The sequence below is a fragment of the Sinocyclocheilus anshuiensis genome, unplaced genomic scaffold (genome assembly GCF_001515605.1).
Source record: "Sinocyclocheilus anshuiensis isolate Anshui unplaced genomic scaffold, SAMN03320099.WGS_v1.1 scaffold1052, whole genome shotgun sequence".
NCBI lineage: Eukaryota > Metazoa > Chordata > Actinopteri > Cypriniformes > Cyprinidae > Sinocyclocheilus > Sinocyclocheilus anshuiensis.
This window is the reverse complement of record NW_015549556.1, coordinates 1,444,914-1,469,452: the sequence shown is the minus strand read 5'-3', so window position 1 is coordinate 1,469,452 and position 24,539 is coordinate 1,444,914. Positions and strand designations below refer to the sequence as shown.

The following is a 24,539-nucleotide window of genomic DNA, read 5'->3' as shown; positions in this document are numbered from 1 at the left end:
TATCCGCTTTGTCATGCCTGGAGCTGATCCGTGCTGGTCACTGAGGAAATGCATCAACTTCGTGCTGTGGATCGCCAGATCGGCTTTCACCGTGGACGAAGCGGAGTCCAGCCCGGGGTCGTCACGTGGTTGCCGCAAGCCTGCCGGCCACTACTTTGTCGAATGCGCTGGCCGTGCCGTTCTCTAGCCTGCCGTGCACACTTCGCTTTTCAGACCGATGAACGTTGTAAAAATCTACGCATTTCAGAGAGGTGGGGCATAGAGGAGAAACAAACATGTACAGTATGTGGAAAATAATGTGTTTTTTTAACCTTAAACTGCATAAACACATTTCATTACACCAAATACACAAAATAATGTTTTTTTTTAACCCCTTTAATTCATTAAAGGTGCAATGTGTAATATTTACATCGATCTATTGACAGAAATGCAATATAATATACATAACTATGTTTCCAGAGGTGTATAAAGACCTTACTTAATGAACCGAATTTATATCTACATACACCGCGGGTCCCCTTACATGGAAGTCACCACCATGTTTCTACAGTAGCCCTAAACGGACAAACTGCTCTACACAGCGCGTTTCGTCACTTTGTTGTTCTTGCGAATAAAACACTGACACAATGATGAACAATTTATTAAATAATTAAGTAAATATAATTCCTTAATTTACCATTGTAAAGAAATCTCATTGCTCTCTGCTGTCTTTACCGACGACATCTTAGGCCTGCATCGGCCACCGTAGCTTCTCTAAAGGGACGGGTGAGCGGGGGAATGAGCCATTGGTTGCAATTCGCAACCTCACCGCTAGAAGTCGCTAAAATTTACACACTGCACCTTTAACACCAAATTTTTTGGAATGAAATGCTCAATCCGCACATATATACTGAATCCTGTTTCTGTTTGAAGAGGTACAATGAAAAGGTAATTGCAACAATATCTCACAATTGCAGACAATTTTAAATGTTTTATTGCATCTTGATTGTGACTTTATATCTCACAATGTGACTATATCTCACATTTGCAGCTTTAATTCTCATAAGTGTGACTTTATCTTCTAATTGTGACTATATCTCACAAGTGTGTCTTTCATTTCCATAATTGTGACTTTTTATCTCTCAGTTGTGACTGTCTCATAGATTTTATACCCAGAGCTGGGAAGGTTACTTACACATTGTAGACCATTGCTGATTACAGATTACATGATGAAAACTGTAGTTAGTAATATAATCTAACTACTAATATAATTCCTCATTTTAGGTAATGTATTCTGACTACTTTTTGGATTACTTTTTATCTAACTTGCTTTAAACGTACCATCAAACATGCCATATTGATATAAAAAAGCAAAGAGAAAGAAAATATATTCCATTTGTTTTATATCAACATAATAGAATGCATTAAACATTACATTAAACCAGGGTTTCGCACGCTGGGCTTAATGCAATTTTGTTTCTTGCAATTGCAATTTTATATTTGGCATGTAATGTTTGTATATCACAGCTTATGTCACAATGTGACTTTTCATCACAAAATGTAATTATGTCTCACATTTGCAACTTCAAATCTTGCAGTTGTGACTTTTTTATCTTAGCAATTGCGCCTTTATATCTCACTATGTGACATTTTTTCTTACTTTAAACTTTATCTTACGATTTTTACTTTTTTACTCCGAAACGGGCTTTTATAAATATGGATGTGGTGTCCATATGAACCCTGTCTGGTTCATTATGACAGGTCTTACAGTGAATCTGAATGCATGAATGCAAAAGCAGCATTATCTGCAGTTCTTTAATAGCTGTCGCAGAAGTGCATTAGAAACCTCATGCATGCAAGGCAAGCTTGTAAAATCTGGGCGAATAAATATTACATGATGCATCTGATAAATAGATGCATGAACAGAATGCAGTGTTTACCATCATGGTGAGATGTCCATCTATAAGCGCGAGCGAGGGTTGGTGAGTGGGAGGAAGGCTGGCAGAATGAGTTTATTTTGGTGTAGATTTTTTTTTGCAGAGCTTCTATACGCTTACATCACCTTTCCTTCAGTTATTGTTGGAGGATTCTTGAAGCCACATTTACATTCCTGACCATTAGTCTCCCCTCTGCCTTCATTTGTTCACCTTTCCACAAGCAAGCAGCCGCCAAGAGTGCATACGGTATTAGAGCACCACCTGGTGGACACTTTAAAAGCTTTAGACTTCATAATCTGACCTTTTTTGTTGTTATTTTCAGGGTCTATTTTATGATTTTGTTCTTCTCCGCACGTTCACATTTGGTACGTTGGTATAGGTTTTCCTTCTTGTGTTTCCTCTTTTCATTCATCACATCTTTTGACTGAAGTCAATTTTAAATCCATCAGCAAGACAGATGTGATGTGTAATTTTTGCACAAAGGCCTGTGACTGACATTTCATGCTCACGATGATGAACTACATGCATTCCTTTTGCCCAGACATTCATCTCTCGGCCTTGATCCATTCATTGAAATGTGAACTACTGACCCTTGCTCTTTTGAAAGCATTCGTTCATTAGGATGTTTACAATTTTCTTTGTGCTGCAACACAAATGAAATCCCGCCCCTCCTGTGCATTCTCTTCCAGCGTTATCGCAATGCTTCCCTTTTCACGCCTGGAGAATTCCCTCTTTGTAAAATGGAGATATCTGTACCTTTGAGTATTCCTTTAATGACACGGCACGACTTTGTGTTACTGCCGCACGCGCCTCTGCCTGCTGTTCGCTGACGTCTTATCTGATTGTTGTGTGTGGCTGTTTTAACTAACAGCGGTCCGTTGGGTAAATTCCTTTTGTTGGCCCATGAATCTAGATTGCGCGCATTTGCAACACGTTCCGTCAGTGACAGAACCCTGATGCTTACACATACATGTATGCAAATGTTCACGTATGATTCAGTTGCACACAGATATTTTTACACTTGGAAAAGTATCTTAACCCCTTTTGCAAAGAACTCCAATGCACAATGAATGCTTCTGGAGCTTTGGATTGTTTATCGCCTCTAAGACTCCTGAGAACCGGGATGAAAATAAAACAAAATGTGTCCTAGATTTGAGCAGAAAGGATAAAGGAGAGAGGAGGAAGAGGAGGGAGAGAGATTAAAGAGCATGCAATGATCCGGATGTAGTCGTGCTATTTTATTTTTCCGTCCTTCTCCCCTTTTCTCTCTTGGTGGAAGCGTGACATTCTCAGTGACATACTCTGGATTAGTGGCCTGCAGATTACAGATGCAGTTCTACTGCAGGTAACCATGACTTGGTCAGTAATTCCCTATCACACCATTAGCAAACTACTATGAGACTTCAATTTATGGCAAAGGGGGGAAAAAATCCAAAATTTCTGACAACTTATACTTATTTATTTCAGTCAAATCCCAACCGACCAAAGCTGTTAAACCAATAATTCAAGCCAAACTGGCAATTCTATAATTATTTAATGTCATTATGTTATTGAAAACCCACAGCTGGAAAATAAATATCCATGCAGTTCTTGATTATAGTGATGTTTGTCAAGCTTCAAAAAGGGCAAAAACACCACAAATTTATGACAGCTTAGTGTTTTTTTTTTTTCACTGAAAATTTCCCACAAATCTCTGAAATCTCATTTGTGAAAATGGATAAATGGAGTGCGGCAAGGAAGACATATTTGTGTAGGCCAAAACATGGAGACTTCTGGTTTCATCATCCTGAAACCAATGTTTTTTTTTTTTTTAATTGATTTTTTTTTTCTTTAAATCCCTGATATAAGGTCTGCGGTTAGCTCAAGCTCAATATATTTTCAGGTTTCATTTTATGAAATAAAATACATTGCAAATGTATTAACGTTACTTGAAAAAAAAAAAATATTCATTGCCACAGAAAAATCTAGTTTAAAGTTGCTCAATACATTCAAGTTTACTCAAAAGCCAATTTATGAAAACTTGAATATACTAAGTAACCGATTTTTCTGATGGAGTGAGTTTGCAAGATTTTTTTGAAATAAATTTAACAAATTGAAATGTACAGTGTACATCAGTAATGCCATCTTTTTCAAAGCTTTTACTTAAAAAAAAGGCTTTAAAAAAAGAGGGTTGCTAACAAGTGTATAAATGGGACTACAGTGGATATCGTTGACATTAAACATCATCAGGCCGAACATGTAAACTTCTCTATTCACTAGTAACTTTCACATTGAATAATGGTGAGCTGTGCCAATATTGACATTATTGACACCAAACACCGTTGGATCTCAGTTCAAATGTGCAAAATGGAGAATGAGATTTTACAGCTTTGACAGCTAAGGATTGATTATAAGGTGAATTATGAGTTCAATTTTGGTCTGTTCCACATATGACGTTACCGTTGGACTTCAGGGTGTGAGAATAAATAAAAAGAGACAGATTTTTGGTTGTGAACTTATCCTTAAAGAACAGGAGTACTGCATGCAAACAAGGGCTAAAAACTGTCTTGCTCTGCTGTTTGCAATCTCATTTTTGGGTGAACTATTAGTTTAATGTAGCTTCCTCAGCTTCACTTGAACTTGGAAGTTAATGGCTTATGAGTAAACCTTGTTCTTCGTGTTTCAATGCTTTTAAGAAGACCACCTTTGATCTTTTATTAAGAATTTTAGTCAAGATAAGACAGTATTTCTGCGAGCTCTAAATTACATTTTTGACTGGTTTGTACAAAACAGAATATTGACACTGAACAACATCCTTTTGAGACCATGATCATTAAAAAACACAAATACTAATAGTTTATTCTGATCCTCTGATCTTGTATTTTTTATATAATACACATAACCTTGTAATTGACTCTTTAATGTATCTATTCATATTTAAAATAAACCCCTTTAGGCAATACACTTTAGGCTTCTGATTACTCCACCGGGGTTTATTTTGCAGTAATGACTAGCTGACCTGTTTAATTAGTCATTTCTCTATATTCACTGTTGCTTTGCTTTGGAAGAACGCTGAGTCTGAGAATAACGTATATCTCTTTTCTCCTCAGTCGCCTCTGGCCCCAGCATTCCCTCAACTCTTTCACAAGCATGTCAGCGAGCGGAAAGATTCAGAAGGTCAGAGCCAGTAGGGACTGACTCGTGTTGTAGAGCAGCAGGTCTTTGTTCCTCCTCTGCGCCGCTGTTTGGGAGGCTGACTTACTCACTGCTACATCCCAGAGCCATTCCTCATGTCTTACAAATGCATCCATCTGTGTCAGATCACATAACACTCAGAGACTGACAGCTAGACGTTAGGAGATGTCAGTAATGTGCCCTTCTAAGGGGAAGGTGAGGCGTACAGAGTTTACCCGGGACAAACTGAAAACAAATCTATTCATTTAGGCTGTCAAAATTAATACAGCATCCTTTTTTTTTTCTGGCATCCCTTTGGCTAATGTTACAGTAGACTATGTTAACACTCTATCAAGCAAGAGAAGTCGGCGTCTGTGAAGCAGCACTCTGTGAACACATCCGGCATCTGACACATGCACAGAAAGCCGCTTCGGACAGCATGCCAGTAGTACATTGAGTTATCTTTCGCCAACAAAAACACAAAAATTATGTGAAAATGACTGTTTTTGGCGAGTGACATTGTAAGAAGTTTTAAAAAGTTTTTTAAAAAGTCCTAAATAACCGTAAAGAGTTGTGACAAAATCGGATGTGTGTCAGATCCATATCACAAGCATTAGGTTTTAAAGAGACAGCACTGCTTTTAAAGTGAAACCTGCTGTAGTCTGTGTCATTGTCGAAGAACAAAAGAAAAATCGCTGATTAACTTTTGTTACTTCAATGAAGATGAATCTATATTCAATTTATAGTTTGTGAAGATTGTTTTAGGTCCAATTAAATTATATATTTTTTCAAAGCCGATTAAATGTAAAAATAATGGCTTTCAGTTATACTGTAATGTTAAATGATTATAATTATTGGCTAAAACAGAAGTGTGTGGGGGGGGGGGACAGAGACTTCAGTAGCAGTACTTCATTAATAATAGTTTACTTAATAGGTAAAAAGATGCCATTAAACATATTTAAAATATACCACATTTATGTTGCTTCTACATTATTTAGGAGATTCAATGTGAAATTATGACAATATAAATATATTATAATAATATGTGCTTATGATTAATTACAGAAGTTTTTTTTTTTTTAATCAATTGACTGCACTACTATTTATTTCTGTTTAGATTTATCTGAAAATAATTTCCATTGTTTACAAGGGCTGTCAGTAGACAGATGTTGTCCCTGTCACAACGTGAAGCTTTATTTATTTATTTATTTGTTTTACATTTTAATGCATCTATAGTTGTAATACATCTATTGTGTTCTGCTTTTTATTTAGAGACATTGATAATTCCAGTCCAGTCTGTGTCATTGAAAAGGATTTTCTTCTGTGTTAATAGACAATGGAGAGTCTGATTGTTATTTGAGTGTATTGAACAAAAACTGACAGTTTTAATCCGAATAACATTTATAAACATCAACACAGATACACATTTCCTGAAATAAATAACAGTGCTGTCTAGGCAGCAAAAGAATAGCGTTAAAGTTTTAGGTATGCTTCTTTCTCCTTCAGGAAAGCTGCCATGAGGAGGACAATGGACATATCATGCAAAATGTTCCTGAAAAAAGTGAACTATTATACCTGATATATATACTGTATACTCCCTTTATCCTTGTATGATTTATGCAGAGTCTTAGCAAGTATTCTGCATTTTTTTTTCAGTTAAATCTCATTTCATATGGGACCTAGTGAGCAATTTGTTTGTTCGCAGAATCCCAATGAGGGTGTTTGTGGGAGAGGGTGAAGACTCAGCATGGTAAATAGAAGGAGAGGGGTTTTCAAAAGGTTAGCTGACAATCACTGCCACACACTGCAGCTGGAACGGCTGACAATAAAACATAATGTGCAGGCGATATGTTGTTTTGGTGGAGAGCTTGGCTGTCAGGATTGACCCCTAACCCTTACTGCATTAATTATCAAAACACTTCTGTTATTCTTAGGGATGCCGAATATGAAGTAGGAAAAAAAAAAAGTTCAATTGGAATATGCCAAATATGCGTTCACCTCTATAACCCTCTCACAGTTTAATCATCCTAATTAGTTGATATGCGTAGTTTTTAAGCCTTACCCTAAACTTTGAAGATACATATTAGCATCTGGCAAAGCAGAGCTCTTCCAATGTGATACTGCTGCATCTAATAATAATAAAACTCTAAAAGTTACTTTAGAGTACAACTTTAGAGACTACATTTTGTAAAATTATTATTATTATTGTTGTTGTTGTTGTTGTTGTTGTTGTTGGTCTTAATCAGTATGTTTGCAGTAAAAAAAAAGGTATAAATAGCCTTTAAAATGCTTGTTATTTGTAAATTGTCTTCCAATTTCGAGAGAACACATTTTAAATTAAATTTGTTTTTCCCCACTAGCAGATATTAAATATTATAAAAATAAAAATAAACATAAACATAAAATAAATAAATAAATTGAGGTATATGCTTTAAAAAATAATTAAAAATGTCATTTGGGGAGAGGAAAATAAAGTTAATTATTTATAATTAATTTATTATGTTATTATTAGTTTTTATTTCTTATTTTATGTATTTATGTTTTGCTCAAAAGCAGCCTAATAATTAATATAAATTAAAATGCGAAACAATTTAGTGTTTTGTAGTTGTTGTTTTTTCAGTGTAATTGATTAACCAAACAAATGAAAAAAGAATAGCCTTTTAAGATAATTAAGAGTATTATTAAAAGTTATTACGATTTTTTATTTTCTTAATTTTCAGAGAATTAATTTAGAAATAAATGTGTCTTTGCCCACTGGCAGATCATTTCAATTATAAATATAAAAAGATTTTGTGAGGTACATGCATAAAAAATGCCATTGGGGTAATCTTGCATAACTACTTTTATTATGTTTTAAGGATGTTCAAATATTTAATATTTGTGCTGGAAAGAAGCCTACTGATTAAGATTAAGTTAAATGAGTTCCCTCCCACCCCCACCCAGTTTAGTTAATCAACCAAATTAATTAAAACTGAATTATGAAAAAAAAAAAAATCCTGAACTTATCTGTCATTGGTCAGGAAAGCATTGCCCTAACCCAAACTCATGCCATTGGTTGAGCCAGTGTTGGCCAGTCTGTTAGAAACCGTGTTACATGTTTGCATGAATTAACCTACAAACAGCTTAAGTCTGCTGTTGTTGAACTGGAATAGAAGATACTTTAACATCAATATACTGTATGACACGCTTAACCTTTAAGCTTCATCTGCATTGAGGTGTTGTCTCAACAACAATCTGTGAATCTTTAGACTACCATATAGTTCAAACTCCAACGCACACAGGCAACAGCGAGAGACAGAAAGAGAATAAAAGATATGGAAGTAAACTGATCTGATAACCACAGTAAAACCAGAAAATCTGCTGACGGCCTTGCCAAGCGAAAAGGTCAAACAGATGGAGACTCTGCGTCGGACTGCTAAGAAACATGCAGAGCTCAAAGATAAAGCATGTGCTTTGAAAACAAGAAAAAAGGGCAAAAAGGTGCCCTGCTTATGCATGAGACATCTCTTAACAGCCATCTGTCCTCCCGCTCCTTTCCGAGACGTCGTGTTTGACAGCGAGACCCAACTTGTGCTACGCTTGATCCTCCGATAACCCGCGAGGAGGGGCGGACATGAGAGAGGCAAAGCCATTGGCTAAAAAAATGAAAGAAACCAAGTCGGTGCATTCGACAGTCTTTATCCTCACAGACAAAACACCTCAGATTTACGAGTCTCTGAAGAACCAAAGTCCTGGAGGGCAGACAGCGTGTTTTATTTGTGCCACTTTCTCAGATCCCGCTTTGAAGAAAATATAATCTGGGCTTGGCGACTTCCAAGCGTCAGGCCAATCCTCAGATGTACTTTGTGTGAATGAAAGGAGGTACGGGGACAAAGTGAGCACTTCTGAGTCACCCGTCTGTTAGAGAGTCTGAAACGAACAGTGTTTACGCGACTCCAGCTGCACTCTGGATCTGAATCTGATTGGTTCACTGTGGTTGTGTGGCTACATATCTTTGTGGCATCGGTGTGACATCTCATTTGCAGCATTCTTTCTTCAGATCATCACTTTTGTATTGCAGTGTGGTCTACATCTACCTTTGGAGAGGAACATATTGCAGATTAGGATTCAGGAGTTAACTAGAGGGTGACAGGAGGACAAGGGCGAGATGGAAGTTGTAGACGAGGAGTAGGTGGTTGGGTTTTAACATAGAGGGCCTAATTACGCACGGAGCGAAGCGGTAATGCATCTTTAGCCCAGAACTGTCATCTATCTAATCTCTCCATAACCCCACCCCTCACACACACCGCATACATAACAGCTCGTGCAACACAGCGCTCTGGTTACGTATTTATTCATAGGCCCGCGTTGTGTGCTGGTTGGTTGATTGATTGATGACTTTGTTGTTTGGACGCTTGCGTGCGCACACGCTCAGGCATTTACAGCCAGATGTTGCTGCCTAGAACTTCATCATTTAGACCTTAACTGTGAGCCTCAGGCCTGAATAATCATCTGTTGGTTGTATTTGCATTCCACAGTGCCTTAACATACACAACTAAATGAGTCTGTTTACATGCACAGTAATGTCCTAAAATTAGTCTGAATCCCCATTATTTCCGTGTTAGCCGAGATTAAATCCAGACTATATCCATACAATTAAATGGGTCATTCTGAATTCAAAACTTCAACATAGATTTATTATTATTATTTTTAAGTTCAGTTTTCTCTAATAAAAGCCTATGACAACTTATTTTACTTCATTGTTTTATTGCACTAATAAACACCAGTGTCAGTAACCCCAGGTGTTTTTTTTTTTTTTTTTTTTACACACTAAACAAAGGAACACCAATAATATGGATGGATGGATGTTGAACGTAAAATATATATATAATTTTTATTTTTTTGTGCAAAGCAATTTGAAGTGTTAGCATTTTATATGATATTTATTAAACAGTTGCAAATGTTAACATATCATTTTACAAGTTCCTCAGGCATTCTTGGTGGCTTGTAGGTGGTTTCTTACTAGTCAAATTCAAAAGAGTTCAGTTTGGTTTCAAGATACAGTTTGAGTCGCTCAATCAATGTAAGTATGCGGGATTTTTATTGTGAAAATTGTAAATCTGATTGCTTAGAAGAGTGACAGCACACTGAGGGTAATACTGAGAGTTAGGAGGTTTGTTCAAAACCTTGTCATCATTTGGAAAGTCAATAAACAATCCAAACCAGCAAAAGCACGTGTTCAGAACAGAGCTAAAGTGTCTTTTGTTTAAATGGAATTTGTTGTGCATGGAAATTATAGGATTAATGTATGCACTAGCTAGAATATTGCACAATTTGCTACTGAATATTAATATTGGCATTCATTGAGACTGAAGCTAAGCTGCAGCATTACACCCCCCCCCAAAAAAAAAATCTATCGACATCCTCAATAACCTGATGTATTCATGCTCAATTTTAATTAAAATGGGGCTTTGGGCGAAGCAGACATTTATAACACACGTCAAGAATTAATTTGAGTTGAGTTGCCAAGCATCTTCTGAAGTAACTAAAGCTAATTATAACATTAGAAAGATTTTTTTTTAAATATCAAAACAAGCCACTCCTCTAATGCATTAAACATTAATTGTATCTACATTTCTTTCTGGTGGCTGGGAAGAAGATGGAAGCAGAATGACCTAATTAAGGCTGTCATGAAGATGCATAATTTAATTCTCATATTCGCCCAAGGATAATTGGTATCACATTGCAAAACACACACATCGTCCCTTTGTATCAGCAGATCCTCATTAGAAAACAATGCATTGGCTGCTTTCAGCTAATGTATTTGTCACAATCGCCAGCGAGCTGATGTACTGAGCACTGCCGGCTGCACCGCACTAAAGCTGTCCTCCCACGCACACAGACACACACATCTATTAAGTTTGCTTTAGTGCGCTTTACGTGATAACAATCATCATAAATCAGGACACCACATTTCCCAGTTACTCAGCTTGGTGCAAGTGGACCAAAGAAGTCATTACAATACATAAAGAAAGAGAAACCTCCACTGCACTGAGAACATTTGTCAAGATTTACACATTCATAACATTCAGCAAGCGCTGAGATACTGGATCATATAATGCCAGCTTTTGCATAAGAGGTGAGACAATGGGGCAGTCGTTGCTTAATGATTAGAGAGTCAGACTTGTAACCCAAAGGTCACAGGGGAGTGAATGACCAGCGCTCTCTTCCATCCTCAATACCACGCCTGAGGTGAGACCCTTGAGCAAGACACCGAACCCCCAACTGCTCCCCAGGCAGATGGGTGAAATGAAGAGCACAAATTCTGAGTACGGGACACCATACTTGGCTACACGTCACATCACTTTCACTTTCAAATAGAGAAGCAATTTTCTAGGCAGAGCTTTGATCATTACAAACCTCAGCAAAACTAGTTGAAATAAATTTAACATTGTTTTTTGGGGGTGAAACTGCATAGTTTAGTTCTCATTCATGTATGTATGTATTTATTTATTTAATTTGTTTATTTAAATTTGACTCTTTTAGGGTGGAATGTTTATTTTATTATTTTATTTTATTTTATTTTATTGGCATCAATTGAAATAAGAAAATGCTTTGAGTTTGTATATATGTTTGTTTTTCCCTTGTGTGACTTGTGAGACTTTTGCAATATTTTATTCCAGGTCACGTCCCTTTATACAGGGCTGTGTTTAAAATGTGAATCAATCTGAATCAATGTAAATGACGCTCTCAGTCGGGGTCTTCTAGACCGAAAACGGATCTGCGGACCGTTATTTTGTAACTAAGAGGACCTCGGCTAGATGGTCCTCACGGAGGTTTATTGATACCCCTGCCACCCTCGGTGCTTCAGTCAACTGCCCAATTGGTACAGTTCTGGAGTTTCTGCAGGAGCGATTCTCCGCAGGGTTATCTCCCTCCACTCTGAAGGTATATGTGGCGGCCATAGCTGCTTACCACGCCCATCTGGGTGGTCAGGTTTTGGAAAGACACCCACTTGTTACTCATTTCCTATAGTACGTTCAGCCGGCTATGTCTGCTATAGGATACTTACCAAGATGGGCATTTTGACATAATTTTTGTATGAATTTGTCCATTCAAACACAATACTTCAGAGAGTGCTTAATATTTGTGCGTGTTCTGAAGCACGGGTTTGCGCGCTTCGGATGAGCGCACGCACAAATCTTCTCACTGCTCGCGCGAGCTCGTGTCCTCCGGCTCTTAAAGGTTTAAACTGGCAAAGCTTAAACAAGTTTAGCTTAAACAGATATCAACGTGTGCTGTTCAGGTCTCACCTGTGCCCGCGTGCGCTATCAGCACCCTGGTGATGATGGAATAAATGCTCATATTCCAGCATACAGTAACCGTACGGTTCGATTTTTTTCCGTGAACCGTTCCACCCCTAATATATATATATATATATAAATATATATGAAAATAATGCATGCTAAATTTGGTAATGTGGAAAAGTAAGGATTGATTGATTGATTTTATTTGTCTGACTAAAAATCGTATTATTAGTTGTAGTAGTAGTAGTATATTTTCTGTTGATATAAGTATGTTTGATTGTGATGTATTTTTATTTATAAAGTGAATATTCACATAAAGATTCATGTAGTGTATTTCTGGCAGCACACAGTTTCCTCTGGCTGCATTTGAATGAGCTGAAAACTCAGACTCGTGCAGTGAGATTAAGAGATTAAGGTGTTGGAATGGCTTGTGTGTGGCGGCCGGACGGCTGCTGAGACACTTTGAGCTTCAGGTGTTTTGAGGAAGATGTGTGAATAAGCAACAGCTCTCTGACGTCTGACCTGCGTAAGTCTGAGTCTGTGGACAGCTAGAGTTTCTCTGCCCCTCGCTCTCATTGGCGCTGAGACAGACCCTTTGAAACTGTCAAATGACCCTGAAAAATCACCTCATCAGGAAGGACAAGAAAAGACAGATTGTTAATGAGACCCATACAGAAATCTAATATATGCCATATATTGCAATATATAAGTGATATTGCCATATCATTTCCCTATAAGGCAATATATTTCCCACATATGTACATTCTTTGGGTAGATGGAAATTGTACATTTATAACACATATAAAATCCTCATACTAAAAATTGTATGTGCATGTTAATGATATCCATATGATGATTTTTTTTATAGGTATTATGAATTTATTATGATTTTTTTTTCTATGGTATTACATGTACTGTTGGAACCATATATGTCAACAAAACAAATATTTTATGCAGCTTCAATTCAATTCAGAATTGATTTATTGGCATGATTGTAATCAATACAATATTGCCAAAGTTTGGAATATATGTATAAATATAATCAATAAATATTAATATAATATATAATAATATAATATTATAAAATGTTATAATCAAATAAACATATATATAATGCAATAATAATAATAATAATAATAATAATAATAATAGTGCATTATTAACAAATTAGAATAAATCTGTGCTTTTATGTTTTTGAAATTATTTTTAAAACACATGTCTACACTGTAAAAAAAATTAAGCCAGCACAACAAAAAAATCTTAGTACTAATTTCCCCTAGCTTTTTCTTGTTCACTCAACTTTTGTAAAAAAGCAGTCATACTGACTGAAAAGAAGCTGTCAGTCATACAAAAACTGTTTAGTTGAGTTAACTCAAGATTGTTAGTTTTCTAGAGATGTGCAACGATTCTATAACAAACCTTTTTAAGTTGTGCCAACTCAACATTTTCTGTCTGTAGAACTCAAATGCCTGAAGTTGACTGAACAAAAAAAAATGCTACTGGAAATTGGTACTAAGAAATAATACATTATATTATATATTAAATACTATTTATATGTATTTATTATATTATAGATTTACTACTTATTAAATTATAATATTGCTTCATTAAAAAAAATTAATTGTAAAATTTAATTAAATTGTAAGTATTTAAATAATATTCATCAGACTTGTAACCCAAAGGTCGCAGGTTTGAGTCTCAGTACTGGCAGGGATTGTAGGTGGGGGAGTGAATAACCAGTGCTCTCTTCCAATACCCTTGAGCAAGGCACCCCCCCCCCCAAAAAAAATGGCTGCTCACTGGATTACAAAAAGATTTAAAAGTTACATCTTTAGGCTGGTCTGCCTCAGGAGTTTACCAGCAATGTCAAAATGATTGAGATGGCCAATCAAAGCAAAATAAAAATAAAAATCTAATTTGACCTAGGCCTATCCTCCCAATGTTCAAGACATGGTTACGGCCTTGCTTAAATGGATAGTTCACCCAAAAGTGATAATTCCCTTATGTCTCAAGCTCATATTTATCTTAAAAGTTTTGAAACCCTTTTACTTTTCATTTTATGGATGTAAACATATCAGTCTATGAAAATATCTTTGTGTTCTAAAGAAGAAAGGCAGTCATATGAGTTTGAGATAGAACAGAGTAAATGATGATACATTTTCATTTTTGGGTAAACACTCCCTTTAAATATTGCTCACATGAAACAAAATTTCATATATTGCACTAACCTGCCAAAACCTGCATCAATACATAGATAGAACTGCTATCATCATAATATAAAAATCCTGTAATTCCATGCTTTTTAAATTCACAAATATTTAAGCCAAAGTGATTCAACACTGCAACAGTGAAATTAAACACTGCAGTTAAAACAGTTTTACAAAACTATGCCACTAAACATGAAACATGACTAAACAGCAGCATGTACATGAGGAACACAAACTTTCAAAATATGAAGGATGGTCTATAAAATAGAAGTGCACCTATCTGCAAAACACTCAAATGTGTATTTAAGACCTTTTGGAAAGTCGATAATCAGCACATAGAGAAGTCCAAAGAGTACCATTAAAGCAGTGGGAAAGTCAGATGGTCCTCCATTACCACAGTTTCCTCCAGGATGATGCAGAAGTTTAGTCCTCCATGACTTCAAGGATGCCCAGTTTCACTCCTCTTTATCAGTGTCCTAAGAAATAATGATGTAAATTTATTGAAAACTGGCTGAGCAAGAGTGTAGATATAAAAATCAAAGCTCAAATACGCTATTTCTAACAAAACATGGTGCATTATGTGCTAACCTGATGTAAACACTTGATGAGAACAACCCAAATGAAAATATGAGAAGAACAAAATTTGAAAACCTACCAAATAAATCTTGGAGATTTGGTTCCCTGAGGTAAAACGGGAGTCCCCACAGAGCCATGTTGTGTCTGTGATGGAAATCAGCGGCAAATCTCCATCACCTGCGTGCTTTCACATTGAGCAGCATTAACTACACAGAGCCTTGTTCACTGACGAGCTGCGCAAAAATAATATCAATATATATATATAATAGTCGCGAATATTAACGTGGTTTTGCGCAGCTCGTCAGTGAACAAGGCTCTGTGTAGTTAATGCTTTGCCTTGAGACGCGTGACAAATGAAAACAACGTGTGTTCTAAAATCGGCTCAAAATATCAAACATGTTTGATCTCCGACTGGATGGAATCAGAGTCTGAAGCTAAAAAATCGTCTGTGACCATCATAAACTACACGCATGCACTATTTTCAAAAGGCAACTTAAAATGTGCAGCAAAATCCATCGCAACAAAAACGTAATTATTTCATGTAACAGGATTAAAATACAGCTAGATTTAAACATCCAGTAATGTTTGATAACTTACAAAGAAAATGTAGTGGTGTAGTCCACCAAGTTAACTGGGGAAAAGTGTGACTTTAAGAAAAAACAACTATAATCAAAAACGAAAAAAAGCACACTTACCATAAAAACATTCCTCTGGATTATTGGTGTTCTGAACTAGTGAGACGAGCGCATAGACGTTCACTTCTAACGAAACTTCACAATTAAAAAAGTCTTCCTGCATATTTAATTGTATTATTATTGTACTATTATACTAATTGTATTATTGTACAATAATATATAATACAATTAAAAATTAGGCACGTTTTATTATTATTAATAATAATAATCCTGTACACTTTTTAAGAATTACACAGTAAATAATAATAATAAGGATTATTATTATTATTATTATTATTATTATTATTATTATTATTATTAACTGTGTAATTCTAATAATATAATAAGTATTATTGTTGTTGTTGTTGTTGTTATTGTACAATATTATGATCTTACAATTATACATTAAGGAGCATTTTAGTTATTTTAAAAATCACTAACTATTTTTCTTCGTTGTCCTGAAGTAAACAAATGTTTACATTTTATACAAAAAATTTGCATTTGTGTCTTACTATATGGGTGGCCAGTTCCCTAATGAGATTGACTTCACTCAATTTTATAAATTGGCAGAAGTTTCTTTGGATGAACTTGCAAAGCGCTGTTCACAGAACTCATCTTTTTAAGTTTATGGAAAAAAACTTGGTTTAAGCTGAATAAATGTATTAAACTTAGTTGTACTGACTTTTTCATGGATTTTTGCTGACCCAACACAACAAAACCAGTCATTTAAACTTTTTTCAAGTTGGGTTTTTTACAGTGTATCTACTGTATGTATATATATATGCAATTGTTCCAATTTGTAATAAGTTTCATTTATGTTTCATACATTTCATATGTTTCATGTTTTTACTTTATATGACAGTATATTTCATATATGGAAATTGAATGTATGTGCATATATCTGTGTGTACGGATGGCTATTAAGAACTGAGTTTATATATAACATACAGTTGTTTGTTTCCAAATCATTTTCTGTTTTTGAGCTGAAACTGGGAGATTTTCTGGAACATTCTGACTATTCCCTGAAATGCAGCATATTTCAAACGTATTATAGAGTGGGTGCTTTGGCTTACACAAATAGACGATCACAGCGATAGAGCTGTAATATACACGTGCATCTCAATAAATTAGAATGTCGTGGAAAAGTTAGCCAAAATCATCACAATTAAAAGAACCAAAGACTTAAACTACTTCAGTCTGTGTGCATTGAATTTACTTAATACGTGAGTTTCACAATTTGAGTTGAATTACTGAAATAAATGAACTTTTCCACGACATTCTAATTTATTGAGATGCACCTGTAATGTCTGTTGATTCCTCTGTAATGTGAATCAGTCCAACAAAGTGGGCTCAAATCTAAAATGTACAGACTCAATCCATCCCTTTAATGCTAAAATTGGATTAAGCCACATTTGTGTGGTTTGGGGACTCAAATATGTAGGACACATCATAATCAAGAAGAGAATTGCAATATTCAGGACTTAATGAAGTCCGCCGCCCACCTGCGATGGCATTATTTCAGTATCCTGATGTGGATTACGTTCTGAGAGAGATTGCTTTGGCTGGCAGCCTGTAGCATCTACACAGACCAGCAGAGACAAATCACCTCATCTCATCAACACAGACAGCAGCCAGAACACCATCACCTTCCTCCCGACAACATGCTTTGAAGAAGTCTTAATTATATAAAAATGTCAAATGCTTAAATTAAATAAATCACAAAGATAACAGGATGCAACCAAAAAAAAAAAAAAAAAAATCATAAGAGAGAGATTTAAAAAAAAAATGCTATGGTATAATTATCTGTGCTTGTGTAGGTGACCTCAGACAGAATGTCATAAAGAAACCAGTTTCGGCGAGAAAGTAAAAACAGCGACATTAACTGAACTTTCTTTCTTTTAAATTAATTTGACAGCAGAAATACAATATTTCCAGTAACATTTCATTCTGTAGCTTTTGCAAAATATTTAGTTATTTGCAGCTGCTTTTCAGCTGCTGTTTTTATACATTTCATTAGAAATAATGATGTTTTAAACGTGCATATATGCCTATATTGAAATTGATATTGAAAAACAAGAATACTGTATATATATATAAAACATAACACACATTACAAATATAGTAAGATTTTTTTAATGTTTTTTGTTTTCTCTTATCCTCACTTATACTCACTTGCTAGATTAAAAATATAGTCAAATGGTAATAATGTGAAATACTATTACAATTTAAATTTTAATGTGTTCTATTTTATATATTCTATTGTAATATATTTAAAATCAATTTTATTGTGATATTTTTGTTACAGCAATTTGTGTTACAGCAATTTATTTAAATAAATAAATAAACAGTACATATAAAAAGAAAAATTTAAGGGGGTCTGAATACTTTCCGTACCCACTGTATATATATAGCATATGTACCATATAGGCATATTAGCAGTAGTATAAAATATTAGTTTTTTTTGTATAACAAAGTAATGTTTTAAAAGATATATATATCTCAGGTTAAAGGCCTGCATATGCAGGAGTCTGAGGAGAAGGCCACGGCTCTTCTTACACTCGAGCAGGTGAGTTCATGAATCTATGGATCTCTGAGAATATTCACCAATCACTGCTATATAAAGCCAGTGTCTTTGTCTCGAATGCAGGCAACTGACCATAGCCAAATCTGTGCAAAATGAACAAGCTTAAAGGTACATTGACTCCAGATTTGTATTTGCTCTTTGCAAGGAAATCTGCCCACAGCTATAGCCTGGAAGAAATGCATTAGCATCGATATGAAAACAGCGCTCGCTTATCAAATATGTGATCTCTACAGAGAGCAAAAATATTTCTAAGGATATTATAGCTTAAGAGTTCAGCTGTATCTTTGCTAAAGTGAATCTTTGAAGTGAATCTCAGTTATGGTGTGGTTATCTTGTCACGAGTGTGTGTGTGTGTGTGTGTGTGTGTGTGCGTTTCAACAGTTCTGCAGGCCTGGCTGTGGTGTGAGTCGCTATGGCCTTGCTGGCTTTCTCACGCTGTTCCTCTGGACTGCAAAGACGAGACGGGATCGCTCACCCAATGTGCTTCAATCTCTCAAGAGAAACTTCTGGATCGTGTCATCCAACATGCAGAGCTCATCTACCGCGTCTCTGAAGAGTCCTGTACTCTTTTTGTGAGTGAACCATCTCTGCAGAGTCTGTCTGATCTTTATTATTCACTGTAAGTCTTTATACTGTAAAGAGAGAGAGAGAGAGAGAGATCTAAACATAATCCAATCAAGAAACATTTACTTGAGGCAAAATGACAAGATATTAAGTCATGTTTTCTGAAAAAATATTTAAAAATTAAGTGAACTTAAGCCTAAAACAAGAAAAAAGAAGAAAAATATAATTTGCTTACTTAGTATTTTTGTCTTGTTTTCCAGTACAAATATCTAAACACATTTACTTGATAAGCAATTTGCATAATCTGTCTTGTTTTCTGAAAGAGAAAAAAAAAGAAAAAGAAAAAAATGAGTATGTTTATGCTTAAAGCAAGAAAAAGAAACAATCAAAAAATGGGGTGAGAAAAATAAACTTAATTCAAAGGAAAACAAGAATATTGTGACCCTGCTGGACCCCATTGACACAAAATATCAAGTTGTGTTTCCTGAAAAATCTATAAAAATTAAGCGATTTTAAGCCTAAAACAACAATTTGGGGGGGGATCTCCTACCCCATTGGCAGTTATTATTTCTTGTTTTTAAATGCCCTTATTATTATTATTATTATTATTATTATTATTATTATTATTATTATTATTATATATGTTTAGGGCAAAAAAAGACTTCATATTTTAATTCATTTTTCTTCTTAAGTAAGTGTCTCTTGATGATTGTCTAGATATTTGTACTGGACAACAAGACAAAAATAATATGATTTTTTTTTTCCAGTCTATTTCATATTCACTGTGTGGCACTACAACATACTGTATAAACACTGCAAACAATATTATTTTTCTGACCTCATTAGATCACAATGATACAAGTCACATTTTCTGAAAAATCTATAAAAAATGAAGTGAGTTCAAGACTAAAAATGAAGTGAGGTAAGACAAATAATTTTAGAAATAATTTTGCATCTCAAGTAAATGTCTATTGATTTAGGAATCATTAGATATTTGTACTGGAAAACAAGACAGAAATGAAATATTTTATTATTCCAAATGTAGTTGAATTATAATTTTTGACAGTATAGTTTTCACATGAATTAACTGTTGCTAAATCTCTGCATTTGTTTTTTTCTTAAAGAAATATTAAACAGAATCAGATAACAAATTTCATTTCATCTCATCAGCTGATATATTATTAGCTATTAGTTTTCTTTCATTTAATGTCATTATTCTGTTTCATTTAATCAGCCTTGCTTCATTACTGCCGGCTGTGTGCATGACTTTGAATTAATGAGACTGTAATCTTAAAGAATAATCAGACTCATTATAAACACTGTGAGATGTCTTAGGTAGATTGTCTCCTCGCAGTGGGAAAACATGAAGAGAATGATGGTATAATTGTATTTCTCACTTCAAATCTCCATTCTCACATTTATAAGGAAGGCTTTTCTGTTGTCTGAAGTGACATATGTGAGTAATTATTATATATTTTGTTTCAAATGAACTATTGGCACTGCACTGAAAACCTTAAATTAGTCAAATCTCAGAGTCAACTGCTGCCTGAATGACACATCTAAAACAGATAAACAGAGAGTCAAGTCTCCTCTAAGCTTTCCAAATCTTCATGATCCGTGTGTCCTACAGGAGGATATGTTCGTCCCGTACCCTCTGCATGCTTTGAGGAGTCAGGGAGGAAACTTGTGCCACACCAAACCCTTCCCAATCCCAGGCTCCAAGAATGAAATTCAGCAGATATCGGTGAGGAGATGTTTCATTGATTTTATGCTGGAAATATAAACTAGCATTGTGACGTGAGAAGCCTTATAGACTCGAGATGTTTCAGCCCCCAAAAGGAGGTTTAGATTGTTTGCAAGTAACACATATAATTCTTAACTATTTATTTATGTATTTATTTATGTATTTATCTATCTATCTATCTATCTATCTATCTATCTATCTGTCTGTCTGTCTGTCTGTCTGTCTGTCATTCATTCATTCATTCATTCATTCATTCATTCATTCATTCATTCATTCATTCATTCATTCATTCATTCATTCATTCATTCATTCATTCATTCATTCATTCAGTCTGTCTGTCTGTCTGTCTGTCATTCATTCATTCATTCATTCATTCATTCATTCATTCTTTCATTCTTTCTTTATTTTATTTATTGTTTCTTTCTTTCTTTTTTAACATTATCAAACTATGTGGATTACATTTCTGTGGATCTGGGGATTTATAGTGACACTTCAAAGTACATATTAAGTATTAAATTGTACAGTACATCGTATATAAGCTACATAATGTAAAAAAAAACATGTCTTAATCTGTATTTTTACCTTTTTTTCCAGTAATAAGTATCTAAATATGCTTAAAACAGAAAAAAAAAAGAGATATTAAGTGATATTAAGTATTCATATAAGATTTGATTTCAGAGAACACATCTTGAATTAGGTTTATTTTTGTACCCACTTTATTTATTTATTTATTTATTTATTTATTTATTTATTTACTTGCTTTATTTATTTATGTATGTATTTATTTATTTAATTAATTAATTATTTATTTATAAGCATATATCAAGCAAAATACAGGGAACTTATATATATATATATATATAACTATATATATATATATATAATACAACCTAATTCAGTGTCTGTTCCACAATTTTGCTTCCAAGTAAATTAATCATATTTTAGGAACATTAGACAATCAAAATCAAAACACTGATTGAACGTTGAAAAAATAATAATAATAATAATAAAATAAATAAAAAAGAATAATAATAAAAATGCCAATGGGGTGAGAAAATAATATTGTTTGTTTTCTCTTTGAATTAACTTTATTTTTCTCATCCTATTGGCAGATTTAATTCACATCCATCCATGCATGTCAGGACAGATTAAGCATTTCACTGGAAAACTGATACTTGAACCATGTATTCCAGCTCTGAACAAATTAGCTCTGCTTAATGAGTATTGTGTGAAAGTCTGCGACGACAGGCTGTCTTCTTCATCTAATGCACTACTGTGTGACAGCTCTTTCAATGAAGAGACTAACCTTTCTTTTCAACAAAATTGCCTCTGTCACCAAATAGGCTGTTTTCTTTTCAATATATCTTCTTTCTCCACCTGCTGAAATCAATTTCAACATTTCCCACAAAGTGTTTTAGCTTCTTAGTTAATGAGTCTTGTCACACCACCAGTGTTCACAGCCAAAGTAAACATGTCTTTCCAATTGATTTAGACATTTGACAGTCTCTGAAAATTCTTCTGGAGCTACAGTACAGAAAAAGTTTTGCAAAAATATTGAAAATGGATTACCTCCTGTAACCTCGCCTTCACTGAGAGGTTGTGCTGACTTATGAAGTGGTCTTGACTGCTGTATTCACAATGTTAATCCGTTTAGATTTTGAAGTCTGTAAATGGGGTCATTATTTATTTATATGATAAATTGTTTGTTTGTTTATTCTTGAGATTGATGCCTTTTCCGCATGTGAAATTGAAGCTTGGATGTTTCATGTCGGGTCCAATACAGCTGCTGATGCCTCATCTTTCAATAACAGCCTCTTTTCAATGTTTGAATCAATGTTATTTTAGTATTATTGAGACACTTTTATAGTTTTTTTTTTTAATAAAAATATTTGTGTATGTTTTATACTAATATATACTTATACTATATACATGCATACACACACACACACACACACATATATAGAGAGAGAGAGAGAGAGAGAGAGAGAGAGAGAGAGAGAGAGATTTTATGTGGTTTTTGGTCATTTTTATTTCATTTTTAGTTGTATTTATTTTAGTGCATGAAGTTAACCTAAAAGAAAATTAGAAATTTTATTTTATTTCAGCTAAATTGTATACTATTTCTATATCCTATAAATGTTCTATATTATATAAAATATATTTATTATATTTCAATATATATTATATATATATTTTTTTTTTTTTTTTATGAAACTATAATAACCCTGGTCCGCATTACAATAAGAACAACACACATCCTGAAATGTGCATCATGATCATAATCAGCTTTTGTTAGTAGCATGCAAACTGGAATTGTGTATATCTTTTTTCTGGTGTTTAGGAATAATAACTCATCTTGGTGACTTTGTTGGGATGGATTCTAAACACCAAACATGCTTTGTTGGTGTGTAAATGTGGGCGAATGTGTGTTAATGTATTCATGTTTCTCAAGTCAGAAAGTTCAAGCGAGTCGTTTTCGCAGCTTAGTAATAAATGCTCCTTTTGGACTGGAGAAGAAGTTCTGAAAGTTACAGTATGTTGTCAGTATATCAAAATCTTAAAAGACAAAATAAATCAATGCATATTGGATTTTTCATAACATGAGCCTTTTGACATCTCCGGTGTGTTTTATGCAGGATAAATGGCTGCTTCACTCGGTCCTGATGCTTAAACACCAAACATGCTTTGTTGGTGTGTAAATGTGGGCGAATGTGTGTTAATGTATTCATGTTTCTCAAGTCAGAAAGTTCAAGCGAGTCGTTTTCGCAGCTTAGTAATAAATGCTCCTTTTGGACTGGAGAAGAAGTTCTGAAAGTTACAGTATGTTGTCAGTATATCAAAATCTTAAAAGACAAAATAAATCAATGCATATTGGATTTTTCATAAAATGAGCCTTTTGACATCTCCGGTGTGTTTTATGCAGGACAAATGGCTGCTTCACTCGGTCCTGATGCTGGTGCAATCGTGGATGGAACCCTTGATCTATCTGCAAACTACTCTTAATCGTTACGATGACGCCCCCGACGCTCTGCTCAACAAGACCAAGTGGGTGTCTGATAAACTGCTCAGCCTTGAGCAGGGTGTGGTGGTCCTCATCCGCAAGGTAAATCAGTAACAACGCAGCGTCTCACATTGCAACCGTGCCAAGCAGCATTTTCACTCCGGTTTCTCCCCAGATGCTGGATGAAGGGATTCTGACGTCCTCGTCTATCTTCGAGCACACGCTGACCCCATACAATGAACAGTCCCCAGAGGTGCTGGAGTCCGTTCTCAGGGACTACAACCTACTCATCTGCTTCAAGAAGGACGCCCACAAGATGGAGACCTTCCTCAAGCTACTCAAATGCCGTCAGAGCAACAAGCTCAGCTGTCTTTCCTACTAAACATGCATCTTATATTGAAAGATTTTTTTTTTTTTTCTGAAGTGTATGTTGAATTGGCAGCAATAACCAAAGTCTGCAAACATTAAATGAGACTCCTTAGTGTGAAAAAAAAGACTTTCTGGCTATTTATTGTGAATTGAAGGGAACAGAAGAAGATTCAAACCGCTCTCACACATAATCTGAATACTGCACTATTGATTTCCTTCTTTCTCTTCTGAAATTGAGTTTGTATGCGATACAGATTCCTTGTAGTCTTTCAATGTCTCTGGTGTGCTGGCAGGCATTTTTTTATTATTTATTTTTTTATAGGGATGATGGTTTTACCTTTGTATTGTTTAGATGAAAAAGTTATTGATACATAAATATGCTAATGAAGCCACAAAGCAGACTGTAAATGTTTCCGGTCTGTGTGTGTGTGTGTGTGTGTGCGTTTGCGTGTGTGTGTGTGTGTG

At 34.8% G+C, this 24,539-nt stretch overlaps 1 protein-coding gene across 1 annotated transcript; it reads left to right on the top strand.

Annotated features, from left to right (window-relative positions):
* The first annotated feature begins 18,488 nt into the window (after positions 1-18,488).
* Positions 18,489-24,087, top strand: LOC107656966 (somatolactin-like). The gene is made up of 5 exons (XM_016444928.1): positions 18,489-18,504; positions 18,778-18,968; positions 20,591-20,704; positions 23,628-23,807; positions 23,881-24,087. Exons 1-5 carry the CDS (start codon positions 18,489-18,491, stop codon positions 24,085-24,087), a joined length of 708 nt encoding a protein of 235 aa, XP_016300414.1.
* The last annotated feature ends 452 nt before the right edge of the window (positions 24,088-24,539 follow it).